A 24,008-nucleotide genomic window follows, 5' to 3' on the forward strand; every position below is an offset into this window, starting at 1 on the left:
CCGTGTTAGTCTGTATTTGCAAAAAGAAAAGGAGTACTTGTGGCACCTTAGAGACTAACAAATTTATTTGAGCATAAGCTTTCGTGAGCTACAGCTCACTTCATCGGATTCACTGGAAATTCTTCAAGGTGGAGACCAGGTCTCCATATGTTGTTTGTGCAACACCTAACACAAAGAGGTCTGTTTCTGATTGGGACTTCTCCATGCTACTCTGCTATAAATATTAATGAATAACAATTTCTCCTTCAGGCTTATTATACAGTCACTGGAGAATCAGTAGTGGATTCACTGACATTTCATGAAAGATTTGATATCTCATGGCAAACTTTAAAAAATATATTTTTGGATATTCCTGTTCACAAAGGCCCTGGTCCTATAAAGCACTCAAGGAGCATGTATCAGGTTTTGCTCACATGAGTAGTCCCATGTGATCGAAGTTATGCACATGACTTGATGCTTTGAAGTAGGTCCATAAATTTCTTTTCTTCTCACTTTCCCCCTACAATTTTGTTATAGAATGATTTGCATAAAAATGGGTTTTTTTCTGCAGAGCTCATTTTCTCTTTTTGGCGATACCTCAGTATAGTAAATCTGTGGCATCACACTTGCTTTTACAAGTACAATTAGTGTGATGCCAGAAATGAAATTCCCATTTCAAATGAGGAAAAAGCAGGACCAGGAGGTCTCAAAACCAAAACTTTTGGATTTATACAATAATCTGTAATAAAAAATGAATGAAGGCAGAAAGAAAATACATGAGCCAGTAAGAGTACTGTCAGCAAGAAAAGTGCTATTTTCCATGAAGTCTCAGTGAGCTTTTAAAAAGCCATAAGTTCAATAAGTTGTCAACTCAACATGTGGGGGAAGGGAATGTTATACTTTTTTATGTAGTATTAAAACAAAATGATTTAAAAAAATCCCATTCAAATTAAAATATTGGTCTTACCTAAACTTAAACCAAGGAAGTTGAGTATTACAGATGCCAATCTATCCTAATTCCCCCATTGTGTTTAGATCTATGTCACACAACAGCATACAACATCCTGAGACTTCTGAACTATGTAGGAAAAAAAGGTGAATTATGACAAAATGTCATCCTTAACTCAGACAGAATTGATTTGCTTTAATTAGTTCACCAGATTGTTGATCTTATTTAAGTGCAAGTTTTTTCCTTCCATTCAGTGGACTTGTTTCCAGACAAAAAGTTTGCTATATTCTTCCCTTCCTACAAATGCTTAGCATCCATTAATCCTTAGAACAATAAATATTTTAAAATAACCATGAAAAAAATGAAATACCAGATATATTTAAAGTTGAAACGAATTTAACCAAGGATAGAATATAAAATACAAATATGATACAGTGGTTTAAATAACCATCAATACTGGTTAATACTGTATAGATAGGAGTCAGATACAAGCTTTTAGATATATTGTTTTTTCTACCACTTCTTTTCCGTCTATGCAGTGTTTCTTTTTTGCATTAGGCTTATTTTAAATACTGTTAACCATAATCCATAATTACAACCGAAAGAACAGAGAAGACTCAAGAGACATACCATACATTTGACAACTTAAATCCTTCTAGATGTTCTCTGCTGTGATGTGTTCCAGTTTAAAAAGCTAAAAATCATCTAATTGTTTCACTTCCTAGGGCATCCCCTTTCAAAAGGGGCAATCCCCTTATTTAACAGATAACATGTGTTCTTGCTATTGATGTTACAGTTTCTCCTCCCCACCTCCCACATTAAAGCAGGAATATTTAGAATGTAGATCCCTTCTTCTTTGAGATCTCTCTTTAGTGGGTTCTAAAGGAGAGGAGTTGGGATTCAAACCCTCCACCAAAGTATTAAAGCACTGACTGGCAGGCAGGCCGGCTGTCCGTGGAGGGAAAATGGGTTGTATGGGTGAAGTTGATTCCTACCAGTCAGCTGATTGGTTTGTTCTTCCTTTTGCTCTGGGGGACAATGTCTGCAGGGCTTGATCAGAAGTTGGTCCAATAAAAGATATTACCTCACATACCTTGTATCTACCTGGTATCTCTACAGAGCTTGTTCGCAGAGAGTGGGAACTCCCACCATAAAAAAAAGATTCAAGAAGATCTGCTCAAGGCAGGACAAGGCATGGTCAAAAGGACAGAAAGAGAAGACATTGGCCTGGTGCTTGTGAGATGGGAGTCAAGCAACCCAGTCTGCACAGATCCTGTTCCAGCCCAACTCAGTGAAACTCTCATGTAGGCTCTTTGTTTTGTGGAGGCCAAAGTGAGGCACAGAAAGCTCTGAAGTCATCCTGGTGGTATCACAACAGCTCAAGCAGCTGTTCCTCAGGTGTGCTTTTGACCCTAATTCCCATCCCCAACTTAATGCTTTCTGGGAAGCCCATTTGAAGCCATATTGCACCCGAGATGCTTTCTTCCACTTGATCAAGGAATGAAGCAATGTGGCAGCATTCTCAGTCTAACCAAACCCCCTTTAGGGAAGGAATAGTCACTAATAGCATACAGTGCCTGTGAGAGTTAGCTGGAAAAAACCCCAGCCAAGTCAATGATGAGAGGGGAATAGCTGTGGACGACAGGAGAAGTGCCCAGAATTGGCCTAACTCTGCTTCCAGTGAAGACAATTGGAGTATTACCACTGACTTTAATAGTAGCAGAATTGAACAAACGGTGAGGGCATTTGAAAAGCTCAGTCTATAACTTTTATAAGTTCTTCTGAATTTCTTACGTATACCCTCAGCCCAAAGGTGAATTCTTTTTGAATGTTCAATACAATGTTTAAATTGTATGAGCATGGAGCAAAAATGTTTTTTTTTTCCATTTAAAGATTTTTTCATATTTTTCTTTTGAATTTACAGAATAGTTTGTTTAAAATAAAAATGGTTTGTTGTCTTCAAGAATGGGTAACTTGAAAAAAATATATAACCAAGAAACAAAGTGAGCTTAGAAATGGTTTTATTTGGTGCATTTAAATTGGTAAGAAAAAAGAACAGTGTCTGAAATAGATAAGGGTGTACACAAGGCCCAAACCATATTATTTCTCTGGTTACTACCATTCATAGTATTCTATGCTACTGCTTTGTATTTCCTCTGTACAGTGCTTTGCTGCTTTTTTAAAATATTTGATTAAATCTGTAGCAGCTAGTGTCATGCAGTTCCACCTCCAATCCCACAGCATGGTGAGCAGCTCCCCATTTTGTTGAAAGGGTCTTTTACTAAGATCCCTCTAAGCTGCACAGCCGTGTAGCTGCACAGCAGGCTATCAAGGGCTATCAAGTGCCGCATAGGCAGGGAAAGGTGCCTCTCCCCCAGCCCCAGCCCCGTGGCAGCCTGCACCCAACCCCCTCATCCCCAGCCCCACCCCAGAGCCCACACTCCCAGCTGGAGCCCTCACCTCCCTGCAGCACTCCAACCCTCTGTCCCAGTTGTGAGCCCCCTCCCGGACCCCAAACTCCTCATCCTTGGCCCCACCCCAGAGCCCTCACTGCCCCCCCCCGCACCCTAACCCTGTGCCCCCTCCCACATGCCAAAACTCTCAGTCCCACCCCCGCCAGACATCATCTCCATATTGGTGCACATAACAAAATTCATTCCGCACATGGATGTAAAAAATTAGAGGGAACATTGGTCTTTCACCTCCCTTCTGTGAATGTAGCTTCAAGCATGTCACTTAAACCAACTCCCCCAATTTAAAAGTATTTAGTGCCTGATCCAAAGCTCACTGAAATCAATGGAAAAATTCCCACTGATTTCAGTGAGCTTTGGGTCAGGCCTACAGTGCACATTACAAATTAATCACTAGAAAAAAATGTATTAAAACTGAAATGTTTCATCATGTCATTTGAGTTGTCCACACGCAGCTAAGGACTTGGAGCTAATCCCTTCTCTTACTTCTGCGTGTTTTTTCATAACTGAAAAAGAATTGCAAAGACATTGCAAAATACATAAATACATATAAAGGAAAACTCCTGTTCATACCTTCAAAGTAACTGCTGGCTGTCTCTTTTGCTGGCTGTCTCTTCCTTGGTGGTTTCACAGGGGGATGTTTATTTTCATTGTTTCTGAACAACGCCAGGCGCACAGCTGGGTCTAGACGACAAGAACAAGTTAAAATCAGAGGTCAGATCTGGCTTGTTCATTCCTTGAAGCAGATATTCACCTTTTAGTCATTTAATAAAAGAAACAATCTCTTGTGTACGTTTTACATTAACAAAAACAATTACATTACTTCTAAAATACATTAATATATGTACAAAGAAGCAGCCATCTTGACTTGTTTATGTACTTTTAAAAGCTTTCTAAATCATCCACCTGTGAAAAGCAAAACTACATTTTGAAAGGATATATATTTTAGCAAATATTTAGAAGTCCTATTTTGAAGGTGGGGATCTCAATCATAAAAATTTGGTAAACAAATATGTAACCCCCAATGTCTACAACTTAATAGACTGGTTCAAATAAATGTGTTTCCCACTAAGCAAAGAAAATCACAAATATTTTATTATCTGAGGCTAAACTTGAGGAACATAAATGAACTGAAAGCCCTTTAACATATCCTATCCTGTTCAAAGTAGAGATGGCCTCCAACAGCCTGTGGAAACATACTCTCCATAATCATTCCCATAATTAGTAGGCTACATAGTCTTAAGTCTTCATAACTTATCAAAAATTGTTTGTAAAGAGCCAGAGATGGACACAAACATTCCCACACCAGACGAACTTACAATTTATATAAGAAAAGCAAAACAAATCTTTTTGTTCAACAGCTGAGGAGAAGGGAGTTTTGCAGTTTATTAATGAAGGGAAGAGAGGAGGGACTGCTTGAACAGGTGAATTTAAGGAGGGATATGAAGGAAAGTGAGTGCTTGAGGACAAGGAAAGGAGTACTTGTGGCACCTTAGAGACTAACAAATTTATCTGAGCATAAGCTTTCGTGAGCTACAGCTCACTTCATTGGATGCATGCAGTGGAAAATACAGTGGAGGATTTATATACACAGAGAACATGAAACAATGGGCATTACCATACACACTGTAACAAGAGTGATCAGGTAAGGTGAGCTATTACCAGCAGGAGAGCGGGGGGGAAAAAACTTTTGTAGTGATAATCAAGGTGGGCCATTTCCAGCAGTTGACAAGAACATGTGAGGAACTGTGGGTTGGGGGAGGAAATAAACATGGGGAAATAGTTTTACTTCGTGTAATGACACATCCACTCCCAGTCTTTATTCAAGCCTAAGTTAATTGTATACAGTTTTCAAATTAATTCCAATTCAGCAGTCTCTCATTGGAGTCTGTTTTTGAAGTTTTTTTGTTGAAGAATTGCCACTTTTAGGTCTGTAATCGAGTGACCAAAGAGACTGAAGTGTTCTCCAACTGGTTTTTGAATGTTATAATTCTTGACATCTGATTTGTGTCCATTTATTCTTTTACGTAGAGACTGTCCAGTTTGCCCAATGTACATGGCCAAACTGTCCCTCCACCGCCACGAACATGATACAGTTCTGTGGTGACCTAGAATCCTACTTTTGATGTCTCCAACTCAAGGAATATTTCCAACACACCTCCAACATACTAACCCACAGAGACCTTCCTACCAAGACTACAAAAAGAAGGATTCTGGGTGGACTCCTCCTGAAGGTTGAAACAACAGACTGGACTTCTACATAGAGTGCTTCCGCCGACGTGCACGGGCTGAAATTGTGGAAAAGCAGTATCACTTGCCCCATAAGCTCAACTGTGCAGAACACAATGCCATCCACAGCCTCAGAAACAACTCTGACATCATAATCAAAAAGGCTGACAAAGGAGTTGCTGTCGTCATCATGAATAGGTCGGAATATGAACAAGAGGCTGCTGGGCAGATCTCCAACACCACTTTCTACAAGCCATTACTCTCTGATCCCACTGAGGGTTACCAAAGAAACTACAGCATTTGCTCAAGAAACTCCCTGAAAAAGCACAAGAACAAATCCATATAGACACACCCCTAGAACCCTGACCAGGGGTATTCTATCTGCTACCCAAGATCCATACACCTGGAAATCCTAGATGCCCCATCATCTCACCATGGCACCCGAACAGCAGGATTGTCTGGCTATGTCGACTCCCTCCTCAGGGCCTACACTACCAGCAATCTTCGAGACACAACTGACTTCCTGAGGAAACTACAATCCATTGGTGATCTTCCTGAAAATATCATCCTAGCCACTATGGATGTAGAAACCCTCTACACCAACATTCCACACAAAGATGGACTACAGGCCGTCAGAAACACTATCCCCGATAATGTCATGGCAAACCTGGTGGCTGAACTTCGTGACTTTGTCCTCACCTATAACTATTTCACATTTCGGGACAATGTATACCTTCAAATCAGCGGCATTGCTATGGGTACCCGCATGGCCCCACAGTATACCAACATTTTTATGGCTGTCTTAGAACAACACTTCCTCAGTTCTCATCCCCTAATGCCCTTACTCTACTTGCACTACATTGATGACATCTTCATCATCTGGACCCATAGAAAAGAAGTCCTTGAGGAATTCCACCATGATTTCAACAATTTCCATCCCACCATCACCCTCAGCCTGGACCAGTCCACACAACAGATCCACTTCCTGGACACTATGGTGATAATAAGCTATGGTCACAAAAACACCACCCTATACCAGAAACCTACTGACCGCTATGCTTACCTACATGCCTCCAGCTTTCATCCAGACCACACCATATGATCCATTGTCTACAGCCAAGCTCAACGATACAACCGCATTTGCTCCAACCCCTCAGATAGAGACAAACACCTATAAGATCTCTATCAAGCATTCTTACAACTACAATACCCACCTTCTGAAGTGAAAAAAACAGATTGACAGAGCCAGAAGAGCACCCAGAAGTTACCTACTTCAGGACTGGCCCAACAAAGAAAATAACAGAACGCCACTAGCCATCACCTTCAGCCCCCAACTAAAACCTCTCCAATGCATCATCAGGGATCTACAACCTATCCTGAAGGATCACCCATCACTCTCACAGATCTTGGGAGACAGGCCAGCCCTTGCTTACAGACAGCCCCCCAACCTGAAGCAAATACTCACCAGCAACCACACACCCCACAACAAAAACACTAACCCTGGAAGCTATCCTTGCAACAAAACCTGTTGCCAACTGTGTCCACATATCTATTCAGGGGACACCTTCAGAGGGCCTAATCACATCAGCCACACTATCAGAGGCTCCTTCACCTGCACATTTACCCATGTGATATCTGCCATCAGGTGCCAGCAATGCCCCTCTGCCATGTACATTGGGCAAACTGGACAGTCTCTACGTAAAAGAATAAATGGACACAAATCAGATGTCAAGAATTATAACATTCAAAAACCAGTCGAGAACACTTCAATCTCTTTGGTAACTCAATTACAGACCTAAAAGTGGCAATCCTTCAACAAAAAAAACTTCAAAAACAGACTCCAAGGAGAGACTGCTGAATTGGAATTAATTTGAAAACTGGATACAATTAACTTAGGTTTGAATAAAGACTGGGAGTGGATGTGTCATTACACAAAGTAAAACTATTTTCCCATGTTTATTTCCCCTCCCCCCCACAGTTCCTCAGACATTCTTGTCAACTGCTGGAAATGGCCCACCTTGATTATCACTACAAAAGGTGCCGCTCTCCTGCTGGCAATTGCTCACCTTACCTGATCACTCGTGTTACAGTGTGTATGGTAACACCCATTGTTTCATGTTCTCTGTGTACATAAATCTCCCCACTGTATTTTCCACTGCATGCATCCGATGAAGTGAGCTGTAGCTCACGAAAGCTTATGCTCAAATAAATTTGTTAGTCTCTAAGGTGCCACAAGTACTCCTTTTGTTTTTGCGGATACAGACTAACATGGTTGCTACTCTGAAACCTGGGGACAAGGAAGGAGTCTCACATACAGAAGGCAGAATGAAATAAGCTTAAGTCAGGTATCTGGAATAGGAGATGAAGAGGGGGTGGGAAGAACACAAGAACTGGAAGAAATGCACAGAGTTAGAGCGGGAGGTATTACATAGGATCGTGCAGGGGGTGAGGTTGGGAAGGTTGAACCTGATGCTAGGGTTGCCAACCCTCCAGGATTGGCCTGGAGTCTCCAGGAATTAAAGATTAATCTTTATTTAAAGATTATGTCATGTGAGTAAATCTCCAGGAATATGTCCAACCAAAACTGGCAACCCTACCTGATGCAGTAAACAGTGTAAGACCCAAAGGAGGGAACCAATGGAAAAGGTCATATCGTTAGTGTCATAAATATAAAGGGAAGGGTAAACCCCTTTGAAATCCCTCCTGGCCAGGGGAAAGCTCCTCTCACCTGTAAAGGGTTAAGAAGCTAAAGGTAACCTCGCTGGCACCTGACCAAAATGACCAATGAGGAGACAAGATACTTAAAAAAGCTGGGAGGAGGAAGAGAAACAAAGGGTCTGGGTCTGTCTGTAGTCGTCTTGGCTGGGGATAGACCAGGAATGGAGTCTTAGAACTTTAGTAAGTAATCTAGCTAGGTATGTGTTAGATTATGATTTCTTTAAATGGCTGAGAAAAGAATTGTGCTGAATAGAATAACTATTTCTGTCTGTGTATCTTTTTTGTAACTTAAGGTTTTGCCTAGAGGGGTTCTCTATGTTTTTTAATCTAATTACCCTGTAAGATATCTACCATCCTGATTTTACAGGGGGGATTTCTTTATTTCTATTTACTTCTATTTTTTATTAAAAGTCTTCTTGTAAAAAACTGAATGCTTTTTTCATTGTTCTCAGATCCAAGGGTTTGGGTCTGTGGTCACCTATGCAAATTGGTGAGGCTTTTTATCCAACATTTCCCAGGAAAAGGGGGGGTGCAAGTGTTGGGAGGATTGTTCATTGTTCTTAAGATCCAAGGGTCTGGGTCTGTAGTCACCTAGGCAAATTGGTGAGGCTTTTTACCAAACCTTGTCCAGGAAGTGGGGTGCAAGGTTTTGGGAAGTATTTTGGGGGGAAGGACGCGTCCAAACAGCTCTTCCCCAGTAACCAGTATTAGTTTGGTGGTGGTAGCGGCCAGTCCAAGGACAACGGGTGTAATATTTTGTACCTTGGGGAAGTTTTGACCTAAGCTGGTAAAGATAAGCTTAGGAGGTTTTTCATGCAGGTCCCGACATCTGTACCCTAGAGTTCAGAGTGGGGGAGGAACCTTGACAGTTAGTGAAGGGGGAAGGAGACTGTATCAGCAGACAGACTTGGGATGAAGGGGAAAGCTAATAGGAAATGAAGGCAGAAAAGCGATTGTTTTTTAGCCGTGAAAAGGGTTTTAGCAGTGGGGACAATGAGGAAAGGATGTAGCTTGAGGAAGTGAAGAGAAAAAGGAGTAGAACTTAGCAAGAAAAGAATGAGTAGGCAGCATAGAAGGATTGGGGAAGATGGGAAGTGCAGTTTTGGAGAGAGTGGGTGTGTCAGAATAATAATGTCAGTTTCTCCATTATGAGACTGTTACCAAGGGAGCCGGGGGAAGGAGGAGGAGGCTTCTGTGGGGACAAAATTACTTCTTAATCAGTGAGGCTGTCAGAGCTTCTAAGAGCCAGCAGCAAAGTATGTAGCCTTTCAGAGGCGTGAGGGTGAGGGGAAGGGAGCTAGGTCTATAAATGTCAGACCCTAATCTCCCCAAAGTCAAGGTGTGTTTTTCCACTAACTTCAATGGCAGCAGAATTAGATTAGAAAATAGGCTGGAGTCCCTTCATACCAGGTAAAAGGGCTGGAGTGGCATGAAGGGGCCCTAGAAGTTCCAGTTCTGCATGGAGGAGGATTCCCTTGGTGCAAGTACTCCAGACCCAGGACCCCATCACAAGCCCTAGGGTAGAGGACATGATAGGAGCATGGCTGGAGGTGGGGGAGGGATGTGTGTCGGGGGGTCAGGGAGGCTTTTTAGCTTCCAATCATGGTGCAATCTCTATTGGTTGAAGGAACAAATTCGCAATAAATTCAATTCAGTCTGTAGTTCAGGCGTACTCCTGGGATTCCTTGTTGACACTAGGCTCTCACACAGCAGCATCTAGAAGTAATACTTTTTACCATCTCTGATTGGCTAAGGGACTCCCAAGATCTGGCCTCAGTTATTAAACTGAAACTACTGAAAGACACTCAGATACTATGGTCATGAGCATGGTAAAAAAAACTATATAGAAACAGGAACTGCAGTGCACAGAATCCAGAGATTCCAGGCAGTGCTGTGGTCTATAGGGCAGTCTGGAGGATGCTGCCATATCTTAGGCCTCCAAGGTCTGTCTATGTTCTGGTAATGACCTCTCCAGCCTCTGGAGGAGCCAAGGATTGAGATGTCACAAAGGAAGTGAAAAGTCACCTTAGCCTGACCCTCTATTTGCCTGGCTGCAAGTTGCATCAGCCTTTCTCTCAAGGTTAGCTCCATTAACTTAAATAAGACATTTTAGAATGTTTCAGATAACTAGATTGTGTGTGTTGAGGAACCAGACTACTGGGCTAACTTGTTAACTGTGGAGATTTTAGCAGTTACGGTGGGTAGCTAGACAAGTCAAGTATTTCCATTTTGGCAAATCACCAAAATCTTTATTAATATGCCATTCTTAGTGTCAGCAAATGCTTACAGTACTCGGTCATACTGGTGTGCAGGTTCATAACTAATATCTAAAATACAGTAACAGATAATCAGTCCTTGTTACAATATACAAGATAATTTGTCATGCATTTCTTACTATAACTCAGTAAAAATACTGCACCTGTATAACTATATCAGTCAAGCGCATACAATTTTAATTTCAGAGATCCTTTTCTCAATAACTTTAGCTGACAGAAAAGCTATATGAAATATAAAAATGTTTAACTATAGTGTAATTCATTATAATTTATAATTATAATGTAATACACTGTAGTGTATTTTCTAGAGTTATATAACGAGACCCATTTTTATATACAGTACAACACACAGTGAGAAAGGTAGAGAAGAATATTTTCTGTATTAATTGCTTCCCCAAAACCAAGCCTGTAATGTGCAACGGAAAACCAGACACCTCAGCAGACTACTTTAGAACAATTTCAAATACGGTAACTTTCTTGAGGAGGGTAAAAGATCAAGTTACCAAAATTGAAAGATTAGTAATTCACAAAACAAAATGTGATAAAGGATTCCTAGGTTTCTTCTCTGATGTTCCTAACAGACTATTATAAATTGTTTTGCTTCTTGGGTCTATTGAAGCTATTCCAAACTTGCTATGTCTAAAAGCTTTAGAAATGGAACTTTTTCACATTCAAACCTGCCTAGTTTGAAAACGATGACCAGTCTAATAGTACAATGCATCAGCGACATTTGGGTGAAGTCACATAAAATGACTAATATCACCAGAATTATTCTATAATTGATCTATGTATAAGATTGTCAAAGTAGGTACTGAAGGAGATCTGTCTATTGGGAAGAGAGCTATGGAAACTGTTCTGAGAGATTTATATCAGATAATCTTACTTTTGAGCTATGCAAAATAATTTAAATAATCCACCGAGATTTATCACAATGTCAGAGTACTTAAATTACACCTACATGGATCACCCTAATCATTGCCTACAGCTCTTTTGATATTAAAAAGAACCCTTTTTAAATCTAGTCTCCAATTAAGGTAATATTACTTCAGTTATTTTATGATACTAGTATTTTTCAGTATCAGAGAAATGGATTAGATTTATGTTTTTATTATAGACAATCAACAAACGTTTTAGATTTCACACACAGGAACTGCGAAAGAGTCAAACAGTTCAGAATTACACTGAGATCTTACTAGACTCTGGCATACTGGTTTAAATTTGGTTTATTAGTTGATGATTTGTACTGAATATCTGGAAACCTGGGAGGTAATTTAATGCACACATTTTGGCAGACCCCAGATATAAAAGATAATTTGGACAAACATTATAAATGTGATAGAAATACTATGGAAATTCTATGGAAATTCATGTTACTGCCTGAGCTGGCATTCATTACATGACATCTTGGCAATGCGTGAAAATACAAAAAACCCTCAAAACTTTAATTAGTTTGTCACTGATTTTGGGCGTGGGGAAAAACTGAGAAAATGAAAACAAAAATAGGTATTAGTTGTGCCAGTTTTAAAGAGTTGATATTTCAAAATTGCGAACATTGCATCATGTCAAGGAGGATTATTCAAAGTAAGTTCAATGGGAGAGGGACTATCCTTTTGTTCTGTGTTTGTATTGTGCCTATCACAGTGTTTTACTGGTCCATAACTGGGGCTCCTAGGGACTATTGCTATACAAAGAATAAAACAAAAACAAACATAGAAGCATTTTATTTTTTACAGCAGAATTTCTTGCATCCATTAAGGAAAATTCAGGAATAAGGGTATTTTAATTCATATGTGAAGTACAGATGGTGAATGATGTTCAGTTCATTAGAGTTGTTTTGTATTCTCAGAAAATCTTTTAAATCTGAATGTATTTAATGTAGTATCTTTCAAAGACGAAGAAGAAAACAGACTGACAGAACAATACTTCTTGTCCTGTAACAAATCAATCAGTTGTTTCAGTTTTATCTGAGTAGTCAAGTCTCAGCTTTTACTTCTCCTTTGTCTCTTCTTCTGTTTCCGCCTGGGTGGCACCAGAAGTATCACTTCATTTTGTCAATCACTAACAAACTTTGCCTCCAGAAAGGAAATGGTTAAACAAGTAACAATACAGCATGGCAGAAGATAGCAGCTGAAAACAGTTACTCCAGACCTCTGGTCATTTTAAAAAAATTTGTTAAAAGAAAAAAGAAATTAACTTTATTAAAGTCTTTGAATTTCCTTGATTTTGTGGATTTGATAATAGGCCCTTAAATCCCAAAGTTAAGCCAGAAACTCTGTTCTCTTGTGCCAAGATATCTTTAAGGGCTCTGTGATCTTATGAATCATAGATGTTTAGTACCCAGGCACAATGAAGTGCATTACCATCTATTGCTTTTAGGTTTTTAATTAGAATTCTGCAGAATTTCATGCATTCTTAAATGGGAATATTTTTGATATTTTGCCACTTCTGCTTGGCTGCACTAATTTCTAGTATCTTGCCCGCATTTCTCATATTATTTGACAGTCAAGAAAAGTAGTTGATGTGGATACAGTGGAGGTATAAAACATGGCATGCATATGTTATGGTTAAAATACAGGCCACGATTTTAACTGTTTATACCTGCATCCATAACCGTAATAGACTGGAGCATTATCTATGCCGGCGGTACTGGTCCAGTGCAATATGATACTCATTGTCTGCACCAACCCAACTTTGTAAGGACAGACTACCTTTAGCTCTCCCTAATGATACAAGGCACAGGACTCAGGGTACTTATTAGCATCCTTCAGACCCGTCTTTCTTTGTGCAAAGCTTCTTGGGCCCAGACACAGCATGACTCTGTAGAAGACCCCATGCCCTGCAGGTCTTGTCTTAATTTTTTTCTAATCCTGTGCCCAAGGTTAAGATTGGTAAAAACCTCACATTTTCGTAGAACTCCTGCACTGGAATCTGCTCCACAAAGTTTCAACAAATACACAAATAGAATGCATATACACGAAGTCCCCCCATAAACTAAGCTTTTGGGGAAGGCAAACCCCATAACTGGGTCATGTTAATCTGCAAAAACTGCACAGTCCTCTAGATGTGCTCTCAGTGTACATCCCCTTCACCAATATCACCACAGTACCCAGTGCTTCCACCTATTTACTCACTGCTTCCACCTACAGCTTTAGGCCCTCTCAGGTCCTGACCTGATGGGAGAAGAGGTCTCCTTTGTCTGAGCCCTCTCTGTGACCAGCCCCAGCTAGCCCTGTCCCTCTGTTCTCCCCTTTCTCTCTTTCTTCCCTTTACACTGCCTTCCTGTGCCTCTTATCAGCCTGGGGCTGATGAGCCAAGTGAGTTCATTGATCCCAGACAGCTTCTCCTGGGGCACTAATTAGCCTCTAAGTGATCAGAGTGCAGGCTCATCTATTCACTCCCTTCCCTCTGCCACAGGGCTGCTGAATCAGTACAGTCAGTCATAAAGTGCACCTACCACTGCTGGAACCGGATGCACCCGAGCAACAGAAGTCAGGGATGATTTGTGCTCTCCCATTATGGACTTGCATGGCCCAGTGGAAGAGGTGGAATAGTATCTCTATGAATGTGCTTGTGTATGCGGGCGGGCCCGGGGAAACAGGGCTAGATTACCATGCAATGTAGTTATTATGAATGTCATGTCGTCTTATGAAATGGGTGGGAAGTGAGTCATAGTATGGGTTCATATAAGGAAGTGATTGACACGTGGATTGGTGTACCTAACTGTATAGGAATAGTGTTTGCTTACTAATTCTTAAAATTGTTCCTGAACTTATGTTTAGCTTTATTAATTCAAATCTTGGTTGTATTATGAGATGCAGTGATAGCAATAAACTTTCTTGGTGACATAAAAGGCTTTATTTATAAACATGTGTTAAAACAGTGCAGCAGTCACACACAGCCAGGCAGGCCAGCTGCCATTACAACACCAAAACACCAGTTACAAAAGAACATCCCCAAAATAGGAAAACAAGTGCACACATAACTGAAACACCCTACCGCTGTATGTCCCCAGTCTTCCCTATTCTCCTTTCCTTTCTTTTTTCATTTCCCATGCAGTTGGTGCAGCAGGAGGTGGATGGAGGTATTCAGAGGAGAGGGGGATCAAGATGGAGGGCCACATGAGGTTTAGTTTGCCCTGCCCACCTGCTCATGGGGCCAGACTGCATTGGCCACCCAGACATGGAGTTTTTGCAGCTGTTTTTGGACTCAGGGTATGTCACAAGGGAATCAAGCTACAGTGTGGGAAAGGCACCAGGAACCAGTAATCTTGCAGCCATAATTAAGATGAACAGCTCAAACAGTTCTTTCTGATGAGCCCTGTCCTCCTCCATTAGCCACTGTTCTCGCTCCTGTGCTGATACCTTGTTCTCAGCCTTTCCTCTTGCCTCTCAGAATGCCTTTTCTCCAGTCTTAAGTCCCTGTATTTCTGGTACTGAACTTGCTTGTTGGCCCTCTCAAGAACTTCAACCATTAGTTCATCACAGAAATGCTTCCTCTTGGAATGGTCCATGAGGGTACGGATATCAAGCTGTGGAGACACAGCAGCTAGTAGGGGGGACTGCAATAGGACACAATATAGAGCGTCCCAAATATCTCAGTGGCAGGAGCCCAGAATTAATTCTTGTGGAATTTCAAGGACATAAAATGTTACATTTCAAAACTTAACTGCAATATACTGTGAAATGGATGCTTCAGTCCCCAGAATCTCCCTGGACACAGCCTGAGTAACCGCAGTTAAAGCAGTGCAGACACAATGGCAAATAAAAATGCAAAGCTGTTTTTGTTTTACAAAACTTGCATAATTACGTGGGTTGGAGAAAGGGAGGGGGAATGGTCGATGGCCTTTCTACAAAAAGCTTTTTTTATTTTTTATAATCATTTCAGGCCTTTCATATTTTGGAAGGACATAACTGTTCTCATGGTGCCCCATTGGCAAAGGAAGATGTTATTCCAAGCTGCTGGTTGTCAATTTGCAGCGTATGCATCAAAAATATTCAAACATATCATGATTGAACATCACATCTATGAATGGAGTGGGCTGGTGAGCTACCCAAGTGATACTGGAAAATATATGCTTCCACACAATGTGACTAACTATCTGGAATTCCTGCTTCAGGAAAATTTTGCAGCTATTAGCAATCAGGACTGGGTCAGAATCCATGACTGAATGAACAGAATGCTGAGTTAGCTCACTCATGGCTTATTCTGTTATGGCTGCATTCCTCCTTCCTTCCCACAGCACATTTCTGGACAAAACTTCAAACCCCAGTCATACTTGGGATAAATGATTGCGTCACCTATGAACTGCATGCACTACCTTTAACTGAAATGAACTAGTTTTGAAAATGGATCACATTTCCCTAAACACATAGTTCATTTTTATAGGCAGCTCCATAGACCACTGAGTGATTACAGTGTGGCAAATGCACGGCTATGTAATATTATTTTTATGAAACAGGAATGGGCTGAGCAAAAAATCTGTGTCTTTCCAGTAAAAATCCTATTTAAAAGGTGTTCATTTTTGTTTTCACTTCCTGGTCGTCATTTTGAGCCGTGTGAGTGGGGGCTGGAGAGAAAGGGAGGCAGAATGCCAAGCTAATTCCAAGACAATGGAAGAGTTAACGCTGATTCACTGAGCTGCTGTTGTATGCCGAGGGGGGTGGCTTCTTTTTTCAACTGGAGATTCTTGGGATACAGAGGAGAAAGGTGATTGACCAATGGGATTGGGGTATACTACTTTCGGATTCCCTGGACCCAAGTTGGGGGGTTGTGACTACCATGCAAAGCAATAGGGCTCAAACCCTGGATCATGGCTTGACACGGGCTTACCCTTGAACACCACAGAGTCCTAGGAGTGGACCCTAGGTCCAAGCCCGAGTCTGAGAGATTTACGCAGACAGAAGGAGGGTTTGCGTTCAAGCCTGAGTCTGAGCCTGGGTTTACACTGCAGTGTACACATACCCCAAGTGGCCAGTGCATAAGCCAGTCCTGGTTTCACAGGATGGGAAACCCTCCGATCACATTACTCATCACAGCTCTATAAGAAGCAGATATATGGAGAGAAGAAGGGAACAAGTCCCCTCACCAGAGAGCATCAGGAACCCAGGATGTTCATTACAATGCTAATCTCATCCAAGCTCCACTGTGGTAAATGAGTAGGCATTTTAAAGAGGGGCTATATAAAACCCAGGGCAGATGCTAACTTCCTATTTTGTGGGTATGTGAATATCAGCTAATAAAGCCCTAAGGCACAGGAAGTTGGTGACATTTGCAAGTGACGGGTGACAAGACCACAAGATATTTGTAGTGACAAGAGCATATGAGTGGTCCTATGAAACAGCAGTTAATAAGGGACTACTGTGTGAATGCAACATCTTCAATTTAGCAAGTCCTTACCTTAGCATAGCAATATTTCTCATGAAAGATGTTTGGTTAGCGGGCTGACATTGAGACTTGAGCATAAAAGGATGCCTATTTGTTAATATTCTGTAACTTCCTTGTATTTTGAGCTACTGGAGGTTGCTCATTCTATGGCTCAGCTGACAACTTAATTTTTATTGTATTTTTATTTGCAAATAATGTATAGAGCAATGAATGGACATATTAGAGGTTCTGAAAACCTACTTCTTTATAGAATATAATTAACGCTGTGTGCATACTTTGTACTTTATCCTCAGATTCGTGGGAATGTCTATATCACTAAGTTAATACTTATATTAAAATAATATTAAGTTTTTGAATGAAATTTGTTGAAACTATGCCCAGATAAATTTGTTAGTCTCTAAAGTACCACAAGGACTCCTCATTGTTTTTATGTTAGGAAGGAATAGTGCCAAATAACATAACATACAATCTGGAGTTTAAGAAAAGATCAAACCTAAAAAAACCCAAGATATAATCAGGGTAAGGGTAATATTGAGGTGTGGATGACTATATGGTGGCTGAGGATCAATTCAGAGAATACAGAAAGGATGTGATGCCGATTCCTAGGGAAACAAGAGGAAATGATGAGGCTGACAATTGCTTATTGTTTAGAGAGGTTCTTACCTGCCTTTTGTTAGTAAGTGGCACATGTTCTGGGGATATCCAGCTGCATGAGAGGTTAAACTGACAGAAGAGGCCAAAGGTTTTTTTTTTTTTTTTTTTAATGTCTGGTTAAGGGATTGTGACCAATCTCATTCTTGAAAAGGATGTTGACATTGCCAAATATGTTTTTTTACCTCAAGACGAGTTACTGCAATTTGTTCTACATGTGGCTGCATCTGAAGACTACTCATCCCTGAGTTGGGGAGAGTGGCAGCCACACACAGCTTGTTGCAGCTCCCTGATTCAGGGCTGCCTGGTCTCGGAACAAGTTAGAACAGGACTCCTCCACCTCTTACTTAAGCTTCTGGTGTAAGGTCTCAGTTCCACCATGTCCTCAGACCATCCCTGATATTCCCTTTCTGTTTCTCTTTTCCCACCCACCCACCCACCCACCCCCATCCCGTATGCTGGGAAGGATGTAGGAGACAGCTATGCTTGTGGAGATTCCCCCTACACAGGGAAAATTTTCCACTGGGATTTTCTGACCAGTATAAGGCCACTTCACATAAGCAGCACAAAGGAACTTTGGCAGACTACAGAAGCCAGACCAGAAAGTTCTGAATGTAGTTGCTTGATTATGCACTTAGTGCTGCTTCTGGCAAGGAGGGATTGACAGCTGTGCTTCAGTATCTGCACTAGTGTCCAATTCAGATCAGGGTGTAACTGAAAATGTTGGTTTTAAGTTAAGCTCCATTTAGATCTGACTACTTTAGAGTCTGCCTCTTTCACCATGCTGTACCAGAGCAATTAGGATGAAGGGAGGTACTTGACCTAACAGCCCCAATATTGAAAGGGGATTGAAGGTGGGGGCATTTTCTGTGACGGGACACTCACTCTGAAAATCAACGCTCTCCTTTGCCTGGATGGAATATGTGGAAAGGGGATTCCTTACTGGGTAGTCATGGAAGGAGATATCTTGCAACTAAACAACAGATCAGGTCTATACAGATCTAACAACTCAAATTATAAAGTTTTTTTAAGTTTTTAAACACTGGTCATGTGCTTAGAAGACTTTTCCAGAGCAGTACTTTCTATAAACAAACAAAACAAAACCCCCTCCAATCATCTGAACAAAATGCATATAAAACCATCCATAATGAAAAGGTTAATTATATGGTACCTTTTGTTGAAATCTAGAGATCTATCTGTCATAAGTAGTCTTAGGTGCTGGTACTTGGCTGGGGGAGGAGGGACTTGCAAATTTTTCTTAACTTTACCTTTTTATCTGTAAGTTGTGTTTCCCCTCTTGAGTGCAAATACTCTTGAATTTAAAAAAAAAAAAAAAAAAAACCCACCGCTTGACACAAAACAGGGATTTCCCATGTTATGCAGTAATGGAAAATGCATTATAGCCAGCAGAGAGAGCTCCAAACATATCACCAAAGAGTTAAACATTATTAATGGAAGGATTTCTCAAGACAGCCTACCATGACTAATGAACTTAAAGGTGTCAACCAATAATTAACTAAGATATTTTATCCTTATGACGGACACAAGAAGTGACCATGCAGGGAAGGAATAATTTTAGCATCAGTCAGCAAAGAGAGGAAAGTACCTTCCAAGATTCACAGAATCATCTCTGAAGCTTGAATGCCAAATTATGATCAATTCTAGAGACACCAAAAACCGTGAAACCTTCACAAATGTATATAAATAGCACCTAATATAATCAAGAGCAGGAGAACTGAGCAAGCATTTTTTTCCTTTGAAATATTCTTCTGAAGGAAAAAAAAATCTAAGCAGCACAAAAATACAGAAATATAAACTTTATATCTAGAAAAGGGAATACACAGAATACAATGAAACAAAGTTCCCATGTCATACACTTGTCAAATATTCCTCTCAATGTTCACCAGAGTACTTTTTCAAATATTAATATATTTAACATATAAACAAAATAAACTTCCTTTTATGATGATTTAATATGTTCATTTCTGAAGCACATTACTCCCCCCTCATATTAACATGTGAAGCAATCTAAGAAAATACAAGCAAAATTTCTAGAAGTGACAATCTGCTTTCAGATGAAGAAGTAGAGACCTGCTGTTTTCTACATTTTATACATATTCTTATGTAACATATATTGTAATAGAACTGTTGACTTACCTAGATTTTTATGACTAGATTTCTTGGATTTCATTTTATGGGCCCTCTTCAGCATTAGCTGTGCAGTGGCAATATCTTTAAAACCCCTAAGGGAAGGTGATATTTTACTATCAATATATACACATTTTCACATATCAGGTGCACAGTGTTCTCTCTCTCTCTCCCCCTCCCCCACACCTTTCACATAGAATACAGCAAGAGCACAGGACATCTCATGTATGATACTCGACATACTGAACTACACAGATGCTTGCAGTGCTCATCTTAACCAGTTAAGACATTGTAGTTAATTGACTTGGTATCTCACACGCCGGTTAAAAGTTTAAAACAATATTTTTGACATTTAGAAATAAATACCTACTTAACCAGGGTACCTATAAAAGCCTCTACATCTACAGCTCCTGATGTGTAGAATTCACATTAAAAACAAACAAACAAACAAAACAATAGGATAGATTTGGACATACCATTCTTCTGAAATTTTCTCTTCTTTTTCCGATTTGAAAGACAACTTATTTCTGGGTTGCAAGTCAGAAAGACCTGACATAGCTCTCTTGTCTGACCTGACAAAAGAGTAGCAGAGCAATACTGAAACCTGGGTCAGTAGTAAAAGTATAGTGTGATGGCTTTGCAGCCTTTATTATTCTGCGAACTATTTATGCCTTCTGAAACTCAGAAATAAAAACATCTATTTTAATACTCCAAGAAGGCTTTAATTTTGGGAGTAATAAAAGTTTGCCCTTGATTTTGAATGTTTACATTTCAGTTACAATGAAGTATATTTCAGTCCTTTTCTGCAAAGGAATACAGCCTTGTGAGAAATACTTTTAAATTCTTATCTGTTAGATATCTGTATGTTAAGGCCTACGTTATAAGATTTTTTTTGTTAACATTTTATTATTTACATATTTATAGCCTTTTATTCTTAGAACTTTGATATTTTAATTAAATGCACATTAAACGACTGCAGACCTAATAGACTGTATTTGTTTTATTCAGTTTTAATGAGCGCATTTACTTACAAATCAGTAATTATCTGGGTTACCAATCAAACAGTTGCAAAAGCACCACAAAGAGGAGTACTAATTACTCTTCCAGTGTCTATTCTGGTCCCTGCCAGAGCAGGTACAAGTAGTAATAAAAAAAGCAAATCATTTTGGCTTACCTGCTCCTAAGTTGGGTGTTTTCTGATGACAATGAATGTGGTATCTCATCACACTGCCAGGCTTCATGTGGAGGCCATGGTAAATTAAATGAATTATGATCGGAACGTTGAGGCCTAGCAAACTTGTAAGTAAAGGAACATATATATATATATAAAAAACAGTCAGTGAATAGTATTGTAACTTTGGCCCTGATCCTACAAACGCTTACTCATGGGCTTGACTTTATGCACAGGAGTAGCCTTGCTGATTTTAATGAGGCTACTCACATATGTACTTAAACATGAGTGTGTTTGCAGAGTCATGCCCTTTGTTTGTATTTCAGAGGTATAGTCAAAACATGATAGGTCCATCGTAGACCTTCTCTTCAATTAACTAAATGCTCTATGGAATATTGCAAAAAAGATGGTGTGTTTAATTATATCTCAAAAGCAAAAAAAAGTTTAACTCACTATACATTTATGAATAGCCATTATTTGAATCCAGGCAAAAATATTTTAAAGAATACTTTGCATATAGCAGAAGAAAAATGGAAAAAAAACCCTAAAACAAAAACAAAAACACCCCAGAAAGCTGAAACTTCAAAGTTTATCAAATAACTCACATATATTACAGTTCAGTGACCTTTAGCTGTTCTGAAAGTCCTCAGCTGTTGCTATATAATGCAGACTTTAGTATTTTTAAAGTACTGTGTCAACGAGCAATTTTTAATCCATTGCCAAATGTGCAGATGAAGCACATCATCTTTTTTTTTTGAGCTACTGTGAAGTAAAGTGTTGAAAGAAATCCAAAATAAAGAAAAATTTAAGCAAATGAAAGAAAAGCTACATGAAAAATTACATCTGGGGATGAGGAGGAAGTCAGAGGCTTCTAAAAGTAATTGTGTTTTTCAAGTCAATAAATTGAAGTATTAATCACCCCGGTGTAGCATATCCTCAAGGAATGAACAAAGACTGAAGACTAAGAAGTTTCCATGACATGTTACCTTTGGCCAGTGCAGCTGGTTTGTGAGCAGCAGTGTTTTTGAAGGGAAGCGGGTGGAATCCAAAGCTAGCCATTCTCTCTCTAAGGCAGCCTGTATGAATGATTAAAGTCAAATAATGCACTGATAAAAACAGTTTAGATAATTTCTACAAAGTCTCTTTTAAAGTCTTGCAGATTGATTCAAATGTGTACACGTTGTATATCAGAATTGCCACCTGCAATGTAATCACAGTCACAATTCTGAAGTGCTGCATTGGATTGATTTCTATTATTATTTACTGTTTGTATTATCATTGCATCTAGGACCATAATCATGGACCAAGACCCCTATTGTACTAGGTGCTGTAGAAATAGAACAAAAAGATACAAATAAATCCACAATTAATAGTTATTTTCACTCAGCTGTTTCTATCCTCTTCTCAAATTCTCTTTATTTTACTCCAACAACTTTGCTAAAATAAGCAAATAAGAGCCACTAAAACAGAAAACTACAGAGCTAAAGTAGTTTTCAAATATTAATATAAAGGGCACAGAGAAGCTTGTTAGCTTTTTTTGAACAATTATTATTTTAAATCCCTGTTTGCATGCCTGATTCTGTCACCCTTTCTCATGTTGAGTTGTACTTATCTGGTGAAGAGTCCCACTGAAATCAATGTGTCAAAATGTGCAAACATTCACTAAAGTAGTCCAACTGATTTATAGCCTAATAGAACAAACTTGCAAGGGTCGCAGAATCAGATCCTGAAGGGTATTTTATTTTTTCCTAATTTAAAACTCAGCCAGTCTAACTTTTTTCTTACACTTAATTGACTTTTTCTACCATATTTTCTTTTAACACTTTTAAACAAGTGATAGAAGTGCACATCCCGATGAGAATAAGTAAGTACCTCTAAGAGTCTGGCTTCTCTTACTGAAGACTCAGACACTCAGATTGCTCCTACTTCAGCAGCAAAGAACCTTGCAGTTCATTCTAATCCTACTCCCTTTTCCAAAAACCTCTAATTTATGTGGCTAGAACATCTTTCTCCCATTTATGGAATATTATTAGGTTGCATTCATTTCTGCCTCCATCAGAACTCCCAGCTTTGAATACCTTAAGACGTGATTACAGTAATTCTTTATTGGCTAGCATGCTTTACAAGTCTTTGCATAATCTTACGTTGGTGAACGATGGGTGCTGCCAGATTCTTTCTGAAGAGGAGATGACAGGTTCATATTTTACCTATTTTGAACAGGTAACCTTGGATGATGGTCAAATACTATACTAATTTTAAAACAGCTCTTATCTATATGTACTATATGATGCTGAATCATCATCCTTCCTCCATACTTACTCAAAAATTCCTGAAACAAGGTTTTTCAGAGTTTATAGGCAAGTTTTAAATCATAAGAACTCTTCCATGTTAGACTCGTTTCTATAATTTCCTTAAGCTTGATATGATGGAATTAGCCATATTTGGTATTTGGGGTTTAATTTCTTTTAAAATCTAGATCAGATTCTATTACCTCTTCGTTTATATCTGATGTAGCATCGCTGTTCTTTCCCATTTATCGTTTAATTTCAAGAACAAAGTTTTTTAGGTTTTCCTTTAAACCCCTTCACATCAGTTGCATGTTAAGGAAATATCAGCGTGATAAAGTCAAAACACATTTGCCAGATAAATTTATCATGCACCTATGATGGTCTCATTCGCCCTCTGTCCACTCATCAACCCACTTTGGAATTTATTCTAACACTCCTAACCAGTGAGCAGCTTCAAACCACCCCTCATTTTAAAACAAAAAAAACCTCAAAGTGCCACTCTGAATGTGAATTCTGTTTTTGCACGCCACACCTTAGAAGCCACCAATCTGAGATGTAAGATGGACAATGTTCAGACTCAGAAACAGTGACTAATTCAAGGTTTGATAGGTCTATGACCAGCAGAGCTAGAATTGGGAACTTCCCAGATTTTCCACACAGAACTTGCTTCCTAGCTTTGGAATGGTATCTCAGGACATCCATCAGACTTTACAAGTATATACTTATTGTTGGCCTTGTAGTTTA

The 24,008-nt window shown here is 39.6% G+C and overlaps 1 protein-coding gene across 1 annotated transcript in view; it reads right to left on the bottom strand.

The window, feature by feature from the left end:
• Positions 1–24,008, bottom strand: part of LRRIQ1 (leucine rich repeats and IQ motif containing 1) — a 182,454-nt gene that overhangs the window by 59,984 nt on the left and 98,462 nt on the right. The window contains exons 19-23 of the mRNA XM_084650345.1: positions 21,963–22,052; positions 20,980–21,101; positions 20,282–20,377; positions 19,815–19,900; positions 3,973–4,083 (exon numbers count right to left, since the gene is read on the bottom strand). Coding sequence (XP_084506471.1) covers positions 3,973–4,083; positions 19,815–19,900; positions 20,282–20,377; positions 20,980–21,101; positions 21,963–22,052 — 505 coding nt within the window. The remainder of the gene's footprint in view (positions 1–3,972; positions 4,084–19,814; positions 19,901–20,281; positions 20,378–20,979; positions 21,102–21,962; positions 22,053–24,008) is intronic.

The sequence above is a fragment of the Lepidochelys olivacea genome (assembly GCF_965140295.1).
Source record: "Lepidochelys olivacea isolate rLepOli2 genome assembly, chromosome: 1".
In the NCBI taxonomy this organism is placed as follows: domain Eukaryota; kingdom Metazoa; phylum Chordata; order Testudines; family Cheloniidae; genus Lepidochelys; species Lepidochelys olivacea.